The sequence below is a fragment of the Alosa sapidissima genome, chromosome 13 (genome assembly GCF_018492685.1).
Source record: "Alosa sapidissima isolate fAloSap1 chromosome 13, fAloSap1.pri, whole genome shotgun sequence".
NCBI classification, from domain to species: domain Eukaryota; kingdom Metazoa; phylum Chordata; class Actinopteri; order Clupeiformes; family Clupeidae; genus Alosa; species Alosa sapidissima.
Genome location: NC_055969.1, coordinates 12,766,002 through 12,785,487, shown reverse-complemented (window position 1 = coordinate 12,785,487; position 19,486 = coordinate 12,766,002). Strand labels below are relative to the sequence as shown.

General features: G+C 43.5%; 1 protein-coding gene across 21 annotated transcripts in view; it reads right to left on the bottom strand.

The window, feature by feature from the left end:
* The window catches only part of ppip5k2 (diphosphoinositol pentakisphosphate kinase 2), a 34,636-nt gene extending 16,443 nt beyond the window's left edge, over positions 1 to 18,193 (bottom strand). For 8 of the 21 annotated variants that reach the window (XM_042059852.1, XM_042059855.1, XM_042059858.1 and 5 more), the window contains exons 1-18: positions 17,783 to 18,191; positions 14,961 to 15,513; positions 13,816 to 14,011; positions 10,388 to 10,478; positions 9,540 to 9,655; positions 6,271 to 6,425; positions 5,749 to 5,850; positions 4,488 to 4,649; positions 3,909 to 4,030; positions 3,578 to 3,679; positions 3,393 to 3,479; positions 3,051 to 3,126; positions 2,843 to 2,952; positions 2,672 to 2,757; positions 2,221 to 2,346; positions 1,876 to 1,997; positions 1,085 to 1,267; positions 321 to 474 (exon numbers count right to left, since the gene is read on the bottom strand). In XM_042059852.1, coding sequence (XP_041915786.1) covers positions 321 to 474; positions 1,085 to 1,267; positions 1,876 to 1,997; positions 2,221 to 2,346; positions 2,672 to 2,757; positions 2,843 to 2,952; positions 3,051 to 3,126; positions 3,393 to 3,479; positions 3,578 to 3,679; positions 3,909 to 4,030; positions 4,488 to 4,649; positions 5,749 to 5,850; positions 6,271 to 6,425; positions 9,540 to 9,655; positions 10,388 to 10,478; positions 13,816 to 14,011; positions 14,961 to 15,122 — 2,152 coding nt within the window. In that variant the 5' untranslated portion in view covers positions 15,123 to 15,513; positions 17,783 to 18,191. Of the gene's footprint in view, positions 1 to 320; positions 475 to 1,084; positions 1,268 to 1,875; positions 1,998 to 2,220; positions 2,347 to 2,671; positions 2,758 to 2,842; positions 2,953 to 3,050; positions 3,127 to 3,392; positions 3,480 to 3,577; positions 3,680 to 3,908; positions 4,031 to 4,487; positions 4,650 to 5,748; positions 5,851 to 6,270; positions 6,426 to 9,539; positions 9,656 to 10,387; positions 10,479 to 13,815; positions 14,012 to 14,960; positions 15,514 to 17,522; positions 17,660 to 17,782 lie in introns of those variants that run through there. The other 13 variants (XM_042059863.1, XM_042059865.1, XM_042059866.1 and 10 more) reach the window with 8 other exon arrangements.
* Positions 18,194 to 19,486: the final 1,293 nt, after the last annotated feature.

The following is a 19,486-nucleotide window of genomic DNA, read 5'->3' as shown; positions in this document are numbered from 1 at the left end:
CTAGTTAGCGAAAGCGAGGGAGAAGAGAACAGGAAGAGTAATCAACACTAATTATATCAGCCTTAATTGTTAACTGTTTTTTTTTTTATTTGATTATGCTTTCTACAATGCACTTTGCAAAAGCTTCCAAGTTTCTTTTAGAATATTATATTCAGAGAAAAGCCTGTTCACTAACATAAGACCTACATTTTTACTGCTATCAGGCTGAAGGGAATGTTTGAAGGGTGCCTTCCACAATGAGTACATATGTTGAATGGAATCCAATAATAATTGCACTGAGTAGAAGTAGGAATATTGTAATATTTACAAATGTATCGTACGGTTTCTGTTACCAGTAGCTATTGGGTCCTCCATTCTCTGTCTGATTTGCTGGGTGAGACTCTGGATGAGGGAGTAGACTTTATCACAGGTCTTCACTGGGTTTTTGATCAGCTGCATGGACTTCACCAAGGATGTACTGCCGGTTGGTGCAAGCTTATAGGAAATAACAAACAAAACACCGCTTTTGAAGCCAGACAGTACACAAAGAAAATGTGGGGTGGGGGTGGGGGGGTGGCCTAGTAATGGTTGATTTCTGAGCTGTCACAACAGAAGAGCTAGATCATCTTTACAGGGCACTTTAACAAAAGAAGGTTTATACCATCATCTTTATAGGGCACTCACAGGGTAGAAACACAGGACAAAATGAGATCTCTTTTCTCCAAAGCATACTTTTATATTTGCTATGAAACCATCAAAAATATAGGTTTTCTGACAGTACAAACAAATGATACAATAAATAAAAACTGTAGAAGTGGGAATTGCTTTTGTATAAAGAACAAGTGCTCCACTGCTGCAACAAAATACCCCTGCTATAGTGAGGAGGGAGTCCTTAGCACTACAGAATAGACTTATTCACATTAAGAGATGAAGAGCCATCAGAAGACAGCCCAGAAAATCATTGGCTGCTCCCTGCCCTACCTGGATGATATTTTAAATTCTGACTTTTCATACACTAATTGGAGTTGCACCCCTATTTTCCGTGTTTGCTCTGCTTACAATGACAATTAGTGTCTTTCTATTCTATTCTCTTCTATCAGCAGACCTTCTCGTAGTCCTCGGCGGTGAAGTCGCGGTCCTTCTGCAGGATCTCGTGGAGCCGGGCTTTGACACGCTGCTGGCAGCTGCTCAGAGAGTCACTGTCGCTGTCCAGCAGGCCGTTCATGTTGGCACTCTTCACCATCTGCACCAGGATGGGCGTCAGCTCGCCCTCCAACGCCAACAGACCCTGCAGCATTAGGAGGGAGGGAGGGAGGGAGGGAGAGAGATAGAGAGAAAGAAAGAAAGAGGTGGTTTCACCAAGGAATAGTGTCCATTTCTAAAAAGCAGAGAAGGGGATAGAACCTACAAAGAAAAAAAAACCCTAAAGGGCTGAAGCCAATCAACATACAACTTGAATTTCCCCTAGGGATCGAGCGAGCAAGCAAGCAAGCAAGCAAGCAAGCAAGCAAGCAAGCAAGTAAGTATCTATCTATAGTACACTATTCACAAAAAGTCAGGGATATTCAGCTTTTGAGTGAAATTTCAGGATGAACCTAAAATCCACTATAACCTTTACAGGTGAACTTAATGTGACCACCTCTAAACTTTTGAATGTGCATGTCCAACAGTATAATGTTTCAGTACTTTCTGAACTGAAACATTAAAGTTCACCCGAAAGCCAGATATCCCTAACTTTTTGTGAGTAGTGTACAGTATACTCTAGCCTTAGGTAAGCCTGCTGCCTAAATAAACATACATTGTTGTTGCATAATGGAATTTTGACAGAACCTGTCTGTCAAGTTGATCAATCACCAAACGAGCACTGCTGTTTCACTTGTCGCTCTGCATACTGACCTTAGCGAAGGCTGCAGCAGTCATCTGTACCCGCCCCTCGTCGGAGGCGTAGATCTTCAGGTCGTGCCTGTAGGTGCTGTGTAGGCGCAACAGCCCGCAGCCAGGGAAGCCCGCATAGTCACCTGGCCAAAAACAGGACACAGCCCGCCTCAGTCACCAGAGCAGAACAACCCGTATATGGCAGTGTGACGATGTAATCAACACAAGGATACACGGATACAAGGAAGTTTATTGTCACATGCATATAGTTACTGGAAGTAAGAAATGCAGTGAAATTATGTCTGGTGTCAGCCTATTTGTGCATTTATGGGGGGGTGTGTGTGTGTGTGTGTGTGTAGGACTCACCTTGCCCTCCGGGGTACATGCACCTGAAGGCCCTACCCAGCTCCTCAGCCTGAACCCTGCCGGCTGGGGTTAGCTCACCCCCCCACTTCAGCACCAGCAGCAGGGAGGGATCATCTCTCTTCACATCTGTAAACAAACACACACGCACAGCTGAAGTTAGCGTTTCTAGACTGTTATCAGGTCATACATGAAGCAAACACAAAGAGGCCAGACCTTCATGATCCTGTGAGCAATCATTAAAAGGGACTGAACAAGTACAGGCTGTCCTTTGTGATTTCCCTTTTGTACAGTACATGATGCAAGATATACGGTGTGGTTTCAAGCACAACACACTGCGGTTTGTTTGTGTTTGTGACTTTGTGATCCATGTGTTTACATTTGAAGATACAGACAAAAAGAACTACAACAATGAGAACAATAAATATTTTGACGCATGAAATGTTTTTAATACCTTCTTCTTCACTGGAAGTTTTTGGACGGCCATGCGGGAGATATGTCAACTGGACTTTTCGGTTGATTCCAGAGAAATGTCCATACCTGGAGGACAGCAAATTGAACAATACGGACTCTGAGATGTAAATAAGTGATCAACACCTGAAACTGAAAATAGCATTCTACATACATTTCGAGGACTGTTTTGAGTTGCTCCAGTTTTGCTTTGCTCTCTTCAATCTCAGAGTCATTGTTTTGTCCTAGTTCAACCAATAGCTGCCGGGCAATGTCCAATACTTCCTGTCATTACACAGAAAAGAGCAACAAGTGATTAGACATGTCATCAATAAAGCGAGGTGGTCTTATTAACTCTTGTGCTTTACCGTTTGTTGTCCTACCTGTAGCTGCTTTGGCTTTTTTAATTTTAGCTTGCCACTTTTATATCCTTCACATTTTTCAAAGAGGTCAAAAAATCTGCAAGACACACAAACATACACCAGAGCACAATAAAACAAAATGAATGAGGCTGGGCTGCTACTGTTCAGACTTTACCTAAGACACAAATCTCTGGCGATGACTGTCAAAATTGGAGCTGGAAACATATCTCATTACGATGATGAGAACACATTTGCATTTCAATGCTCCTAGCTTCACCTGCTATATTTCCTCCTTATAAATTCATTACAATGTCAACGCCATTAAGCCACAATAACATTTAGTAGAAAAAAAAAATGGCGTACCTTTGATGTCTGACCTCCATTTTCATTTTTTGTTTGGGAGTTCTATCGCCATGGCGAATCACGGCAATGACACACCTAAGCTCCATCCTGAAAAAAAACAAATGTAAGCCATCACATGAAAATGATACATTCAAACAAAATCTGGTGTGATCCACATGGACATCCAGAGGGTATATAATACACACATAGTTCCTGAGGTTGTGGGGACGATAGGTATATCTTCAGCTTCCAGCGGTATGGACCAGGGGATCTGAAACTGAGGAGCCAGCTCTCGCATGACGATGTTCCTAAAGAAAGAAAAGAAGACATCAGGTCCTGCCAGCTACACTGGTTTGAACATTTAAAATTGAACACAATTTCAAAGTCATATCATCCACACAGCTCCTAGTATAACACATTCTTTATTACATATTTACATTACATAATACATTTATGACACTGCAAATACATGCAACCTAGCATCTATGGACATAATCCATGGTTGATAATACATAATGTACAAGTGGAAATACAGACCCCAGAATTTTTGCACAGTCATCGTAGTACTTCATGGAATTCTTCACAAAGCTGAAGCCGTTCACGTCACAGACGTATGACTGTCCGTTGGCACGCAGCAGATCAAAGCCACACACAGTTTGCTGTCAGGTGCAGAGAGGTGGAAAGGTTGAGCCGTGTCAAGTCACATATTTCACACTGTCCAGGGAAAGGGGCAGCTCTGGTCATAAAGGCCTCTAGGGCTTCCTACTGACAGGTATGTTGACTATTGTGGTCATACCCAACAACAAATGGTGATGAGGTCCTGAATCAGCTGAGGTCCAGAGCAGAATGGAGTGATTTTGATTTTGAGTCAACACTCTCTGATGTATGTGGAATCAGATACTAATTTAGTCTGTTTCCACATAAAATGAAGGTACTGGTCTGAGGTCTGAGCTGTTTTTCTATATTCATGTCCAAAATATCAACGGCTAAATGTAGATATTCCCCATGGACAACGTCCACTCTGTCTTTCTGTTCAGTTCAGTATCTGTATGTCAAGTGGCAGCCATGCAACAAGGACACGCATAAAAGTGTTTGGTCCCCTTTTTACGGACCCACCTTGAAGGCGAGACAGACTTTCCAGGCGATGAGTTTCTCTCGGGCATTCAGGATAACGGGGTACCGGACCTCTTTGCCCTCGCTGTCCCGCTCCACCTTTCCGTCCAGCGCTGGCGATTTGCGGGCCTCCGCATGGGCATAGTCTGGCCCCACCGTGTACACCTGGAGCCAGTGAATAGGGGCAGCATGGGTTTGTTGCAGGGGGGCAGGATTTGTAAGGTTAGCTTCAGCCAGTTAGCATAACAGCTGGTTGCCACCATCTTCACAAACAGGGTCCAACATGTGCTCACTTCCCCTCACATTTTCACAAACAAGCCAATCAGGTACCACATTACTGATGGCCACCAATTATGTCGCCCATGTTGTCATGCAATTTCCTGCAGATCCACATGGGCCTTAATCCACATAACTATTCATTAATGAGGTCATCCATGTGGATTGGCTGATGTAGTATGGGCTCTGCAGCCGAATGTAGTATGGGCTCTGCAGCCGAATGTAGTATGGGCATTGCAGCTGAATGTAGTATGGGCATTGCAGCTGAATGTAGTATGGGCATTGCAGCTGAATGTAGTATGGACATTGCAGCTGAATGTAGTATGGGCATTGCAGCTGAATGTAGTATGGGCTCTGCAGCCGAATGTAGTATGGGCATTGCAGCCGAATGTAGTATGGGCATTGCAGCTGAATGTAGTATGGACATTGCAGCCACTTGCACCTGAGCTCCCTCGGGACCATTTTTAAAGATTACATTAAAATTAATCGGTATGTCCTCACTCTCTCCAGTTATACCTCCATGGTTTGTAGCAAAAGAGGTAAGTATGATATGTAACTAACAATGCACAGTAAGCAATGAAAAAACAAAAATTAAGATAGTATGTGTCGCTTTTGTGTATATAGCTGAACAACTGTACACTCAGAGACAAAATACATGTCTTTCCTTCACCATAAGTTGTTCTAGACAAAGACCAGCATCTGCCCTATAAACAAAACAAAATGTAAATGTGCATGCAAATGACTTCAGGAAAATAAAGCACCCTGCTGAGGTTTGACATCCGACTACAGTCACAGTGTCGGGATCGTGCCCCAGCAGTGTTCTAGCTTCTATAATTGGATTCCAAAGCCACAGAGACAGCAATCTACTTGGCTGGCAATCCAGGCTGGGTCCTTTGACCCTCTGTCCCTCACAGAGATGGAAGGAGGCCCAGAGAGACAAGGAGGAGAATGGGTGGAGGAGAATGGTGGAGGAGAATGGGTGGAGTACCTTCACGTCAGTACCGTCCGTTGGCATGAACTCCTCGTAGATGTAGGACCCTGTTTTCCTCACGTTGCTCTCAGGAGAGTAAACGCTGCTTCTGCTGCCAATCTACAGCAAAAACAACAAAGAGACTAAAGAAGATCGGCCTCATTGATCCTCAAAGTGAGGGATTTCTACACATATACTTGTGGCAGCTGATATACATTAGAAAAGCCTAATGTATGTATATTATACACCTTGTGGGATAATGTCCAATATCCTTGCCTATAAGTGGGAAACACTGCTGATTATTAAATTCATTCATATTTGGACACACTTTGGTTGATGCACATGCTGGTAATTATAGCAACCTTATGAGTGAACTCATATCCTTCATGCGATCACTGCAACCATTATATAGGATGTTCTCTACAGATTTACGCACATCATGACAAATTTGAATCTGACATTTTAATTTTGGTGTCTTATTTTTCCACTTACGTTCAAATATTGGATTTTGAAGAGGTGTAAACAAAACACCACACTGACCTTCCGGAATAGTCTTTGGCTGCCACCCCCTGCTGACGTGGGGTAATAGATATAGACGTTGTGGTCCTCGGCGCTAACTGGCTTCTCCACAAACGGCTTTTGAAACACCTCTCCGTTCACTTCCACATGGTCCTCTCCCTCCACCAAGTTACACTCTACAAACACAGACAGACATACACAGACATACACACACACACACACACATCAGAACTGCATTTAAATATTAAGGGAAATGCAGTCTTTCGCAATGAGTAGCTCTTTCGTTGTAAAGTATTTAGTGATTCCTCAGAAAGCAGTTGAATAGTCTGAAGCACTAATCATGCTTCATTATATGAATGTTGTTTCACATAATTTTGTGGTGTAGTTGTCTATTTACAATATGTGCAAATAAAAAAAATATATATAATACAAAAATCTCCACATTCCTCAACTGTTTCTATCATTCTCAGAAGCCCCCCCCCCCCCCCCGTGGTGAGCCAGCCGCCATAAAGCCAAGGCTGGGTACCGATCCATGACTGTCTCCTCGTCACAGCCAAGCCCCACACAAGAGACACAAGGCTCATCACAAGCACACTATCAACCCGGCTGGCAGCGACACCAGCGGTAAGCAGACAAGCTTACATAAGCCTCATAAACCTCCACACATGGTCAAACCCGTTACAGTTCCAGTTTGGACGCAGCCAGGAAAACACACTATCAAGGGACAGAGGGGGACAGTCTGGAGGTTGTTTGAGGCCGAGCTGAAAATCCAAAAATGGAGCGTTTAATTGTCATCTCCATTGGGCCCGTTTGTCAGCTGGCTGGCTAATTAAATAGGATGTCTGCAGTCGAAGCTTTGAGCAGCTGTGGAAATGTAGGGAGGGTCTCTGCTAAAGTGCTGGTTTGTTGAGTGTTCCTCTATTTCCAGAGCTGTAGAATGCTGCAGATTATAAAGAATTAAACTGTAGACACAATTAAGAGATGCACACAGAGAGAACAGGGAAGAGAAATTACTGCTGGCACACACCACCACAAACACCAACATACTCTCTCACACACACACACACACACAAAGAGACAATTTTCATAAAATCTCTTCCGCTGACAAACGAGATTCATATTCAGGCGTTTTGCCCCCTAATCTCGTATTATCCCTGGCATTCAACCTAAGCTGTTCAGCAGCGATAGCAGGAGCAAGCGACACATATATGCACAGCAAGGGTTCAGAATGAAAGACATCAATAAAAACTACACATTCAGAGCAACTTCTGGGGGAACGAACCTCATCAAAGGCTTCAACATGTATGACACGGTTAGCGAAACACTTGTAGGGGACTCTTCTTCTAACACTTGACAAGAGCAATGTGACAAAACACAGAAAACAGAACAGAGCCCCCACCGTTAGTGTGGTTATGTCCACTTCCCCAAACATTTGCATGATGACGGCAGGACAGAACCGGTTAGCTTCCTTAAATCATCTTCTAGGCCTATAGCCTATGCTACTGTACTGCTCCTATGGTCTTTTTTGGCTTGTGCTGCTGTGTGACCCACCGTACTGAATAGATAGACGGTGGTAGACGATGGTAGCCCAGCTCAGGAGCTGTAGCCAGAAAAGTTGTCGGCTTCCACTGCTGTGCCCTTGAGCAAGGCACATGGTGCTCTGGGGGCACTGACCCTTAATATTAATAATTGACAAATGCAAGATGCTTTGGATAAAAAGCATCAGCCAAATAAATAAGTAAGTAAGTAAGTAAGTAAGTAAGTATGGCCTATGCTGTTGTTTGGCCTTTGTTATGCAGTGTGCAGTGAAGGACACCGCAAACTCTCATTCTGGAATTCCAGACACAGTCCAGTGTCAGAGCTATCAGAGAGTGGGCAGCAGTTGTACAAGTTGCCAACGAGGTCATGATTGACTCCTGTCAACACAACCATGGCTGCGGCTGATCCTATCCAAACAACAACGCCTGCGGTCTATGCCAAGTCGCTCTCAATAACAAAGCCGACCTCCTGAATCTGTAAACAGACAGAGGCCCATAGAAGCCCCCTTTTATTGTCATGCCCACCTTGACCAGTAACCGAAAGAGTCACAAAGAAGTCAGAAATGGCCTTGTACATGTCTGCTTGGGTTTATAATAGTGTCTGCTTGAAACACTATTAATAGAGAAGCATTAAGTGAGATAGAGGCTGCAGTGTTGCGGTGGACAGCCTGGCTCAGACATCCCATAATTCTACTTCTCCCCGTCCGTCGCTCCTCTGATGTCTGTGGGGCACTGACAGGCTCTTTTATGTTGGCCCACATTCACAACTTCAAACACCGCTGTGGTCTGTGTTTGCCCAAACAACTACTGCTGCTGCTCCTGCCACTCTGGGAAATGTTCTCTCTCTGTTTTTCCTCCCCAGTCTTTTTTTTAAAAAGTACAATTTCAGCAATCAGTCAAGAGTGTAATAGGCAAATTTTAGGCAAATAACATTACCTAAAAATATCTGCAATGACTAATTACAATCCATGATGCAAGTGTATGGCAGGTCTACAAAAAGCTCCACTCGATCTCAATTTCAAACTCAAACAAACCGTATAGCTTTTTGGGGAGGCTTTAAAAACAAAGTGATGCGGAGGTTAACAAACAAAAAAAAAACTAAAAATCTCAATCTACCAGTGGACAGATGGTGGACGGACAAGAGGTGACCTGTTGAACAACAGTGAGCATTTCATTAGTAGAAATCGGGGGAAAGAGATGAGCAAGGGATACAGAGAGAGACAGAGAGAGAGGGATGAAAAAAATTTTGACTGTAAAAGGCAGGAGAGAGAACAAGAGAGATTGATGGAGAGATTGACCCAGAAGAGAAGAGAGTCTGAAGGGGTGGGGAAAGAGAAAGAGATGGATAGGGAGAGGGAGGGAGAGAGAAAGAGAAAGAGAGAGAGAGAAAAAGAGAGGTTGCATCACTGTGCCCGTATGATGAAGGCTTGGCTCAATCTGTCTGGATAAGATCTGGCAAGCCGAGCCCTATCCTTAACCCTACAGAAGGCCTGGAATGGAACAGATGTTGCCATGGCCACTGAATGTGGCTGCCATGGATACGGGAGATAGAGAAGGAAGAGACTGCCATGCTCTCTAGAGGGTAAAGTGATTCTCAGCATCTGTTTGCTTCCTGACATACATAGCCAGGGTGGGGTCAGGCTGCATCCTCTCTGAATACTGCTCTGAAATCAGTGCACATTTCCTATACATATACATGTCAATCATCAGTGGTTTTTCTAATTGGTAAATTTCAGGAAATTCAAGGATTACCATTTTCATGCATGCGCACACACCACACACCTTCTGGTAGAGCGGGGTCCCGGTTTAGAACTGCAAAACGTGGAAGTTGGATTCCTTCTGCCTTCAAGATCCGATACACTTCTCTCCTACAAAGAAATTATCAGTAATAAATACAACTTTTAAAGAACACACACAAACACCCTGTCAGGATACTTCGGTTCCCACAGACAGATATTTTCTCTTCAGTGATGTCATCATAAGCACACTTCACAGGGCATAGAGAGGCATGTGGCACCCCATAAACACACACAACCACAAACACATACGCATATGGCCGCCCTATCATGTGAGTGGGTAATTTAATCAAGGTACTTATGGCAGGAGTCACACAGTCTGCCCTGTTGGCAGGGTGTCACATACATGTCAGCCTGTGTAATTCCCATATGAGGACAGGGAGCTCACAACAATCAACTATGTGTGTATTAGCATGCAAGCTGTGAACAAGGACCAAAAACAGACATCAAACCCTACTGGGTACACCCAAGGGCTAGCAATGCTGTCTGGTCTGTGTGTCTGATTTTAATGCATCAATTACATCTGATTAATGGGCATCTGAGGGTGTCAAAGACCAAATATCTAATAAAGGGACCGTGACCGATGTTTAATGATGTCAATGTGAGCGATGGCCATTGCTTACGTCTGAAATGTGCAGTCGAATAAGCATCCTTTTACATCCTTGTAAAAAATGACTTACTGTCCATCACAAGTAGCAGATTGTCAATAGTTTAGTTGTCAATGTTTATCAGTGGACTTCCTGATGAAATACTTCCACCAATAAAATGGGGGGGGGGCGAGCAAGGACGAGGCATGTTCCTCACCTGTCCTGGATACAGTACTGCAGGTCCAGGTCATTGATGACAAACGGGTTTCTGAGTTTCTCATAGGCTACTGCTTTATCCAGCGGGAAACCTGCAAGAAAGAGAGACCCCCCACTCAAGTGAGATTACATCAATCAGACATCAGTGTGAAATTCCACCTGCCCAAAGTACATGATATCCTAACCAAGACAACCTTACACACACACACACACACACACACACACTAATGGGGCTCCCCATGATACTGTATTCCATAATTCTATGAAACACAAAAGTGCATCAAATCGATCACCGTATTCAGCTTGCAATCATTTTGCCCTGGTAGTGTTCCACCACCCCAGCACACTTATCAAACTGATATGAGAATCAGACCAAGTACTTTTATTTCTTCCCTATGTTGGTTCATCATTATTCTCTGAAACGCATCCCATTTGGTGTTTATTAGATCTGTGTTCTGTTCATTAAGATGTATCAGGCAGCACAGATGACTTGTCTCTTCTGAGCCTAGAGGCCATCAGATTTCAAAGGAAGCGTTTTATGATGTGATGGTATCATAATCTGAGAAACTCTGAGATCCCCTTGTCACTGAGCACACTACGTTTGGAGAGTGTGCTCTGGCAGACAAGTGATAAGAGTAAGGAGGACAAGACTCAGGAGGAACCAGTAGCGTTAGAGGAAATTTTTTTAATCATTCTCAAGCAAACTTGATGAAAATTAGATTCAACTCACTTGTCACTGAAATAAGGCACAAAGCACATTTTAAGTTTGGAAAACAACACCATTTAAAGCTGTCTGGAGCAAAGAACTTTTACATCTCAAAACAATATCACAACATTTTTTTTTTTTTAAATCACTCAAGCATATGGACACATTGCAACACAAAAGCAGTTGAAGACGAACAAATATTAGACAAACTTACTTTTGTGCAATCTTTTGTGCTTACTGCCCACCAAACCCCAACATTCCAAGGTTGGCTGCAGTTGGTTGTAATCTTTAAGAATAATCAGAAAAACAACCAGTTCCACAAACACAGATGTTTGTTACTGGGAATGTCGCACTTGGAAAAACTCCACTATGCAAACACCAACAGACTCGCGCCACATACTTGTTCAATTTTTGGGTCTTGGTTAGAGTTGGTCTGCATTTGTCTGGCCAGTGTGCAAGCATCTTCAAATCAACAGGTGTGATCACATCACAAAACCTCTAGTCAGCTTGCATGTTTATGCCAAATCTTTCATTCTCTTACTCTTCAGGGTTTCAAATTGGCACCAGACACTCGCCAAATGCGAGTAAAAAACCTTAAATCCTTCAATTCCGCAACAGAGAGTTTATACAGACTTTGTCTAGATCACATACGTGGTAGACAATGCTTTGCAATTATGACCCTCGCGGTCTACTGTCACTAGCTTCAAGCAAAACCTGATGCTGCAAACATTTTGTTTTTTGCTGTGGCAAACAGCTGTGATAGATTAGTCGTTTAGGGTTATGCAATTTCAGCAAGTTACAGGTTTTGAATATGGCATCAACCGAGTGTTCAGACTAGCAGGTGTTTTATAGAAGGAAAAAGTTTTGCACTAGAAATGGAGAAACGAGATATTAAATTAATTACAATTTTTTAAGACGTTATGATTTGTATTATCTGCAGTCAGCAGGCATGTCAAAGCGTTTGGAGGAAGAAACCGCAACACTAAATCAGAGAAGAGGGACTTAATTAACCTATTCATCTCAAACTGAACCCAGAACAAAAAAGATCAAGGACAGGAGAGCAACATGGATTTAGATCTAAACATATTACATCGTTTTGTGGCTGTGGCCGCCATTGGCAAACAAGCCAAAAAAAAGTTAATTTTATACCCCGTCCCTCCCTCTCTATTCTTTCCATCATCCCTAACTACATGGCTGTGTACTGTAGTGGACATACCTGTCAGCATTGGCCTACATACAAGAAATTTTGAAACACTGCTTATGCTATCCTTCTGCCAACAGCAAAAATAATGGACTTCAAAGGTGTACAGAGGCTAGGTTTAACCATACTTTGCTTTTACCAATTGGGCTAAACATGTTCTCACAACTACACAACTTCCTTAAAAACGACACACTTTCTAGTGGCAAACTCACCAGCCACTCAATAGTAAGTCATTATTTTGTGTCTGAAATATACCAACTCTTGTATCTTGGCTGGTACAAATTTCCAATGCTGGCTCTGGCTCATTCTGGCTCAAGCGGGAGAGGAAATGAGCGGTCAGTCCTCCTCAGCAGATCTGCCCTTTCCTAACCGGACCTTGACAAATTGTTACAATTACGAGGAGGCAGCTGGCAGTAGAGGGATGGGTGGGTGCCACGCCATAAACAACCTCCCCTCGCCAAACGACTGTACAGGCAGCATTGCCACTGGCAGCGGACCACAAAATGAGGTCCTTACTGCCCCCCAAGAAAATCAAATGTGTTTACATTAAGCAGAGTCTAACTCTGGCCATAAATAACTCAAAGTGCAAATGCGAAAACATGTTTTATACCTGCTGCATCTAATTGCTCAATTTGCCTTTCAACAGCTCAACTGTACTCTTACGCTCCAGCGAAACATCAAAACGATAGCAGAGTATTCACATATTGGAACTGTTTACTGGTATGTAATTTTTCTATGCCAACTCTACATTCAGGTCCCACATAAATAAACTTCAGTCTAGCCTCATCCCTCTCGGCTGATTTCTTACTTTTGGGCAGTATTGCGCAATCTTTGTTTATTTTCCACTCACTTCCACTGCTTGTTTGAGCTCGTTTACAAAAGCAAAACAAATCAATTTCACAGCCCGTCCTGATGTGTTTGGACAGCGAAAGGTGTTGGGACATGTTATTTGGTCTCACTTTCATAACGCGCATGGGAGCAGGAATGCATTGGCCTTACTTAAACAAAAACTCTCCACAGGTATTTCCTGCTGTTTACCGGCGAGCAGGCAACTTTGCCAGGCCACAAGGCTGTGAAAGAGATGCAATGTGAAAGCGCATAGTGAGGCTTTTCATGCGAGAGGAAGTGTGTGCGTGTGTGCTCACACACATGCACGTCAATGTATACATGTCTGTGGGAGTGTGTTTGCACAAGCGAGAGTTCATGTAAGGTATGTGTGAAAGAGTATGCAAACAAAAGTTTGCATATGAGAACACAAGGCATATGCACGCGTCTACATTCAACGTTTAGAATAAGGGTTCATGTCCTTTCGTGACACTGTGCGATCCTGGGACAGGATCCTCTTATGAATCACAGCCTCAGTCTATCATAATCTAGCAATCAGTTACCTTTGGATATCAATAACGTATTAGGTTACATTAAATGAAATAATTTAATTAATGCATCTTTTGGGTGGGCCGAGGCCCATCAAGCCCACCCACTGGCTATACCCCTGACCTCAATGAGTATCAGTATAAATCACCTTTGGAGTGGAAGGAGATGAGGCAGTCACACTGGGGCCAGTTCTCCACGGGCTCGTTGAGGATGACCTCCTCCTCAAAGGTCACCACTGTGATGTACTTGAAGAGGCACAAGCGCTCCAGGATCTCCTTCATGGGCTTGGACTTGGACTTCTTGGCCATGGCACAGATGCCCACCACAATCTGCCTCTCTGGGGGCTTTGAGGGGGGAATTGTGGGGGTAGAGTGAGGGTAAATAAACACAGATGTTTATTCGACATTGAACATTGGACTTCTCTCCTCAATTTTTTTTTTTTTTGTGTGTGTGTGTGTGTTCAGTGACGAGTTTAAGTTTTTTAGGCTCCAGCACAGAATCTACGGAATCAATCAACTTAAAGCCATTTGCCAAACTCTCTCTGCTGAACATACCTGGCAAGCTTTGGTTCAATGGTTCTACTAGCCATTACATGAACACATTTTTGTTGTCACTATTCAGTTAGTCAGGTGTCAGTTAGTATGCTATTTTACGCCTCAACAGTTTCAGAGTCAACATCGTCACCCTCCTGGTATGACTCACCTAGAATAGGGAGCCACAAATGTCCTAGGCTGCTATGATACAGGCTTGAGTTAACTAGCTATGAACACAAATAGAAGTCATTGAAGACAATGGAAAATATCAGGGGCTAAACCTCTCGTCTTAGTGAATTACCATGACTAGACTGCGTTGGGCAAAAGCTGGGCTTATATGGAAGCAAAGAACGCATACGGCGCAATGCTCCACAAACTACTGCGTTCACATAAAAAGCATGCCACAAAAGCTGACCTTCAGAGTGCCTTTGGAAAAAGGCCCTTAGGTCTACCAGGGTCACAGCTGTTGCAGAGCTGACTGACCAAAGTGAGTCTTGGCTGCTTGCAATTTAGTATCAACCAGGCCTGTCTCACTGTTTAAACCTAGCTTAGCTCTTGTGTCAAATTTTAATAATTAACTGGGAGTGTGACAAAGGTCTCATTTCACACGAACATACCCCAGAATTACTAAATGGTGCCAACAGTACATTCACAGAGCAGCAGAGCAAGATTGACCAAACAATGATAGAAAAGTACATCAAATCTGCACAGGGAAAAGCATACAGTACTGCAACGTCTACGAGTTTTCTTAGGAACTTACCGAGTCATACTCTTCATCGTCCTCCTCCTCCTCTTCCTCCACGTTCTCGTACAGACAGTCGTAGCCAAGCACCCGGCCCGGGTCCAGGAGCTCGTCACCCTCCCCTTCATCGGCACCGACAAAGAAGCGGGGGTGGTCGGCATCCGCCTCCCCTCCGGACATGGTCGCCCCGGGGCACCACAGAGGGGCGCGTGCGGTGGGGCGGGGGGACTGGGGCACCCCGTCTGCCCAGAGCCGCTCTGCACCACTGGACCAATGCTGAGAGCTCCCACCAGTGCCTCCAGACCTTCACTAAATCTCCACCCTCCTGTCCTTCTGTGTTTTCGTCTCTGTCTGTCACTTCCTATCCCTCTTCTCCGCCTCTTTGCCCCCCCCCCCCCCCCCTCAGTCTCTGTTCGGTCTAGTCAGTCTACTGCGAGAGGCAGATTAAGCCGACACAGGAGGAAATGGCCTGATTTGGCTATGCATCCATGGGACAGGCAACTTTACAAGGTTGGGTGAGGCCGGGCCTCTCTCCCCTCATCTTGGTCTTCGGATATCAGCATGGTGTTCTCTGTAAAACACACAAACACACACACTGGGTTTGACAACAGAACTCTGGGTCCTATTTCACTGATTATGCAACCGATGCAGATTACATGAATGCGATTCACTTCATAGAAATGACTTCCAGATAATGTCTTTGGGGAAAATCCTGGGTTTGTTCTGTGTTCAGTGACAAAGAACAAAGGAAATGGTGAATCAATGAAATGAATATGGAGCAATTCCACAATATCCACTTCATAAGTGGGCACATCAATTTCCTCAGACAGGTTGTCAATGCATCCTAACAAAATGCTGCATAAGAAACAGTATGCTACAAAGTAACACAAACAACATCAAAGACCCTGCAGAATAAATACATATTTAGAGGGTGATTCAATGAGAAAATAAATTCCTAGAAACTTGCTAAACACCATTCTATTATGCAACAAGATTCCACTACACCTCATGCTTTTCCACTCCATAAAAAAAAAACATGACAGAATGTTATTCTCACAGGCCCTACAAACTGTTGCTTCTTCTTCACTGGCACTATTTTAATGTTGGACGTGGCAGTGGTTTTTGTCTGTCTTTGTGATTTGCAAGCATAGCCATCCTGACATGATAATCCCCCATAGCTCATAGCAGGCGGTGTAATAGAAACGGCAGCAAAGGAAGGAATACAGATTTCTGAATACTGAGAGAGCTCACATCGCTAGCCTTATTCCTATAAACAGGAGAATAGGGTTACAGTGTAATTATTAAGATGTCTTCATACTGAACAGACCTACTGTAAATGAGGAGTTGGCAGCAACGATGCATAATGCATTACTAGGCAGCCCCAAATTACATGATGTATGTCTATGTAACCACACTCTGCTATGTTTGGCCTTGAGAAACACACTCCTAGTGTCATTGCTCGCACAAACACATTGGGTCTTTAAATGTAACACTGAACATTTGTGCACAAATCAGCTATTTACAAGTAAGTCTGAATTCTGGTAAAAGGTGCCACACCAACACCTCTGTACCATAGTCTATCACACCAGAAGACATTTGGTTAGCTGGAACAAACACTCGTGACAAGTAAAAATATGAACTCTAGATGTGACTACCCAAACAGAACGCATGCACGTGTGTGCACTTTGGCATGAATGTAATTGGCAGCACTGTACTGTGCAATACTGTTTTGGATTCCCCAAGTGCTCTTTTCCTGTTTTGCCAAAATAGTGACGTCTTTATTCTCATCAGGGGGCGGCCGCCCACGGTCGACCTAACCCGCGGTCATGACATCTGTCACTGGCACCTTGTCTGGTCTCTACACCACAACACTGTACAAGTACACTGCCGACCAAAGAAGCCTTTTTGATACAAGCTGCTTTGCAACACATGTACTGAAAGTCAAAAGTCATGACCTGCCAGAAGTCACATCCCCCTCTCGTTGTGGCATCAGATAGAGAACTGACTGAAAACACTATAATTATGTAAATTCATAGAGGATGCCCCATGCATTGCCCCCATGCATGTGGATGCGCATTAATGTTATAATCTGTGTTGCAGATATTGATAGGAAAGGATGTAACCAAAGATCCTTTATCAGCCGTCTCTGATGTAACGTTAATGTCACTAACTAATGACGTGAACATAACGTTAACACTACCTAGCAACTGACATTTTAGCAACATACTAGGATATTTTACATCTAACGTTAGCCAGGTTTTCATTTCCACAACTAGCAAACTAACACGGCAGACAATTGAGTTGTATAGATGAATGGCTAACAGATATTGACTTGAATCATTTAGGAGCCACAGCCAAAACACAACACAGATCAGCAAATCAATAGGTAACGTATTAGTTAACCCAGAGCCTTTATATGGCTCGGAGTTAACCTAGCGAGCTAGCGGTCTAGCAGCCTTTGCCAAGTTCTATCTGAAGGATGACCTGGCGTTTGGTTTAATTTTGGTGGACTATCAGGCTTGTACGATGGTTAGACAGTGATATCTGCTAGCATGCCCAGTTAAAGCTAACGTTAGCTACCTGACGAAAGCTGGAAACAGGAGGTTTACGATGCTCGGTTTAAACAATCTCATATCAAGCCCCACCACGCCACTGTGACCCTTCTATCGATGACTAGCAAGCTAACATGTCAGTCAGTCGAACTAACGTTAGCTAGCTGCTAACTGTTAAATGACAAACGTCTCTATGGCAATCTTCACTGTTAACATATCGGTTCAAAGCACGTGCTTAGAAACTTTAACCAAATGAACAAGCATTTGAATAACTGTAATTTGTCTTACCTTTCATATTTTATAAAAGAGTCATTCGAAATTATTTCAACTTAAAAGAAGTTCGGTCCAGGGATAATTTGCATCGCTTTCTGCAGCCAGCTAACATCAACTTGAGACACGGCTATCTGGCTAGCACGCACCACATATCCTGTAAAACGGCCAAGAAAGCAGGCATGCTAGCGGTGCGTGCTGTGTAGCTAGGCAGAGGGGTGCATCTTCTTTTCTCGTGGTGGATAAACTGTCGAGTTTTAAATCCTTACGAGGAACTTAGTTTAAGCTAAAGGTTTAAAATGCGAATACATTCAAATGAAGGTTTTATTTTAGACTCTTCTAGCAATCAACTTCTTTTCTTTCTCACAACCTGGTACACTAACAGTTTCTTCCCCCAGCATTAAAAAAAAATCACAAACACCAGCAACAGCCAAATGAAACATCGGTGATGACAAATGTCGTCACTAGGGGGTGGGATCGCTCGCAAGCCTTTCAAACGTCCCACCTGAAATGTGTGGCTATGACAAAAATGTCCTACATAATGAATGTAAAGTGTACATTTTGGAAGATGTAAGTAGGCGAAAAAGTTTATTTAGCTTAAAATACTAACTCTAACTACTGTAAAAACACACGGTAGGCCTAGGCTATCCTCTTAATTATCCACACATAGGCTAATAGTCCACACACTTACAGTGAAACAAATGCCTGCTTCAAGCCCAATCTCAAGTAATGCAAACAGCTTTTATCAGAAGTGAATAATCTGACATCAGTGAGGTTATGATACAACATCTGACAAAACCTGAGTTTTTTCTTGACCTGAGCTCTTTGCAAATGCCCATTTGCTTGGTGTGAGAAATACTGAGAGACAGTAGAGCCAAAAACTATAGCCTACTGTAGGTCTATACTGTTGTTGGTGGTGAGTGCCACTCGCATTCTGCCTACCCTGTGTCACTTGCAAACTATACCAACCCTAACCCTAATCCGTAGAACAGTTGGCAGATGTGTCACTGTCCCGTGCCACATGCCAATATTTCAACCCTAACCTAAGGAAATGTTTGGCAAGTAGCACAGGACAGTGAGTGGCATGGGACAGCATGGGCGTAGATTTAGGGTGGGACACTAAGGACTAGTCCTAATCAATATTTTAAGATGACAAAATTGTCCCCACCAATATTTTAGCTAACTTATTTGTGCTGCTGATCATTCCGACCGCCAGCACGACAGTACGAGAAACATCGTCATGATTTGCTGAAAAACAGAGGGGGAGGGGGAAGGGTTATCTGACATTCACGCTACAGTAGGCCTACACGTACAGAGAGTGACAAGCACAGGCTGCTTGTTTGCACCGGCAGTCAAGCGAGCGGGTGTGTCAACGACAACGGTAAGTTAGGGCTGTCTGCCTACATAGCCTATCCCAAAAAAGGCCAGAGTAAAAACATTGTGATATTCCCTTTGCCCTTCAGCATACATGTTTGCCCCTTTTTGTGGTTTGTAGATCAGCTATGCCACCCAAAAATACGAAGTTTTTTCATTGCAGTCTAGGCAAAATAGTTAGCCATACAAACTGGTGACCAGGCTTTCAAATGCGGATTTTACTGTGTAAAATAGCATCAGCTGTTAGGATATTACCCAGGATATTGTAACAGCTAACCTAGCTTCTGTAATCTTTCAACCAAAGTTAGGAGTCATGTTGAACAAGGGTGTGCCGCACGGACAGCTATA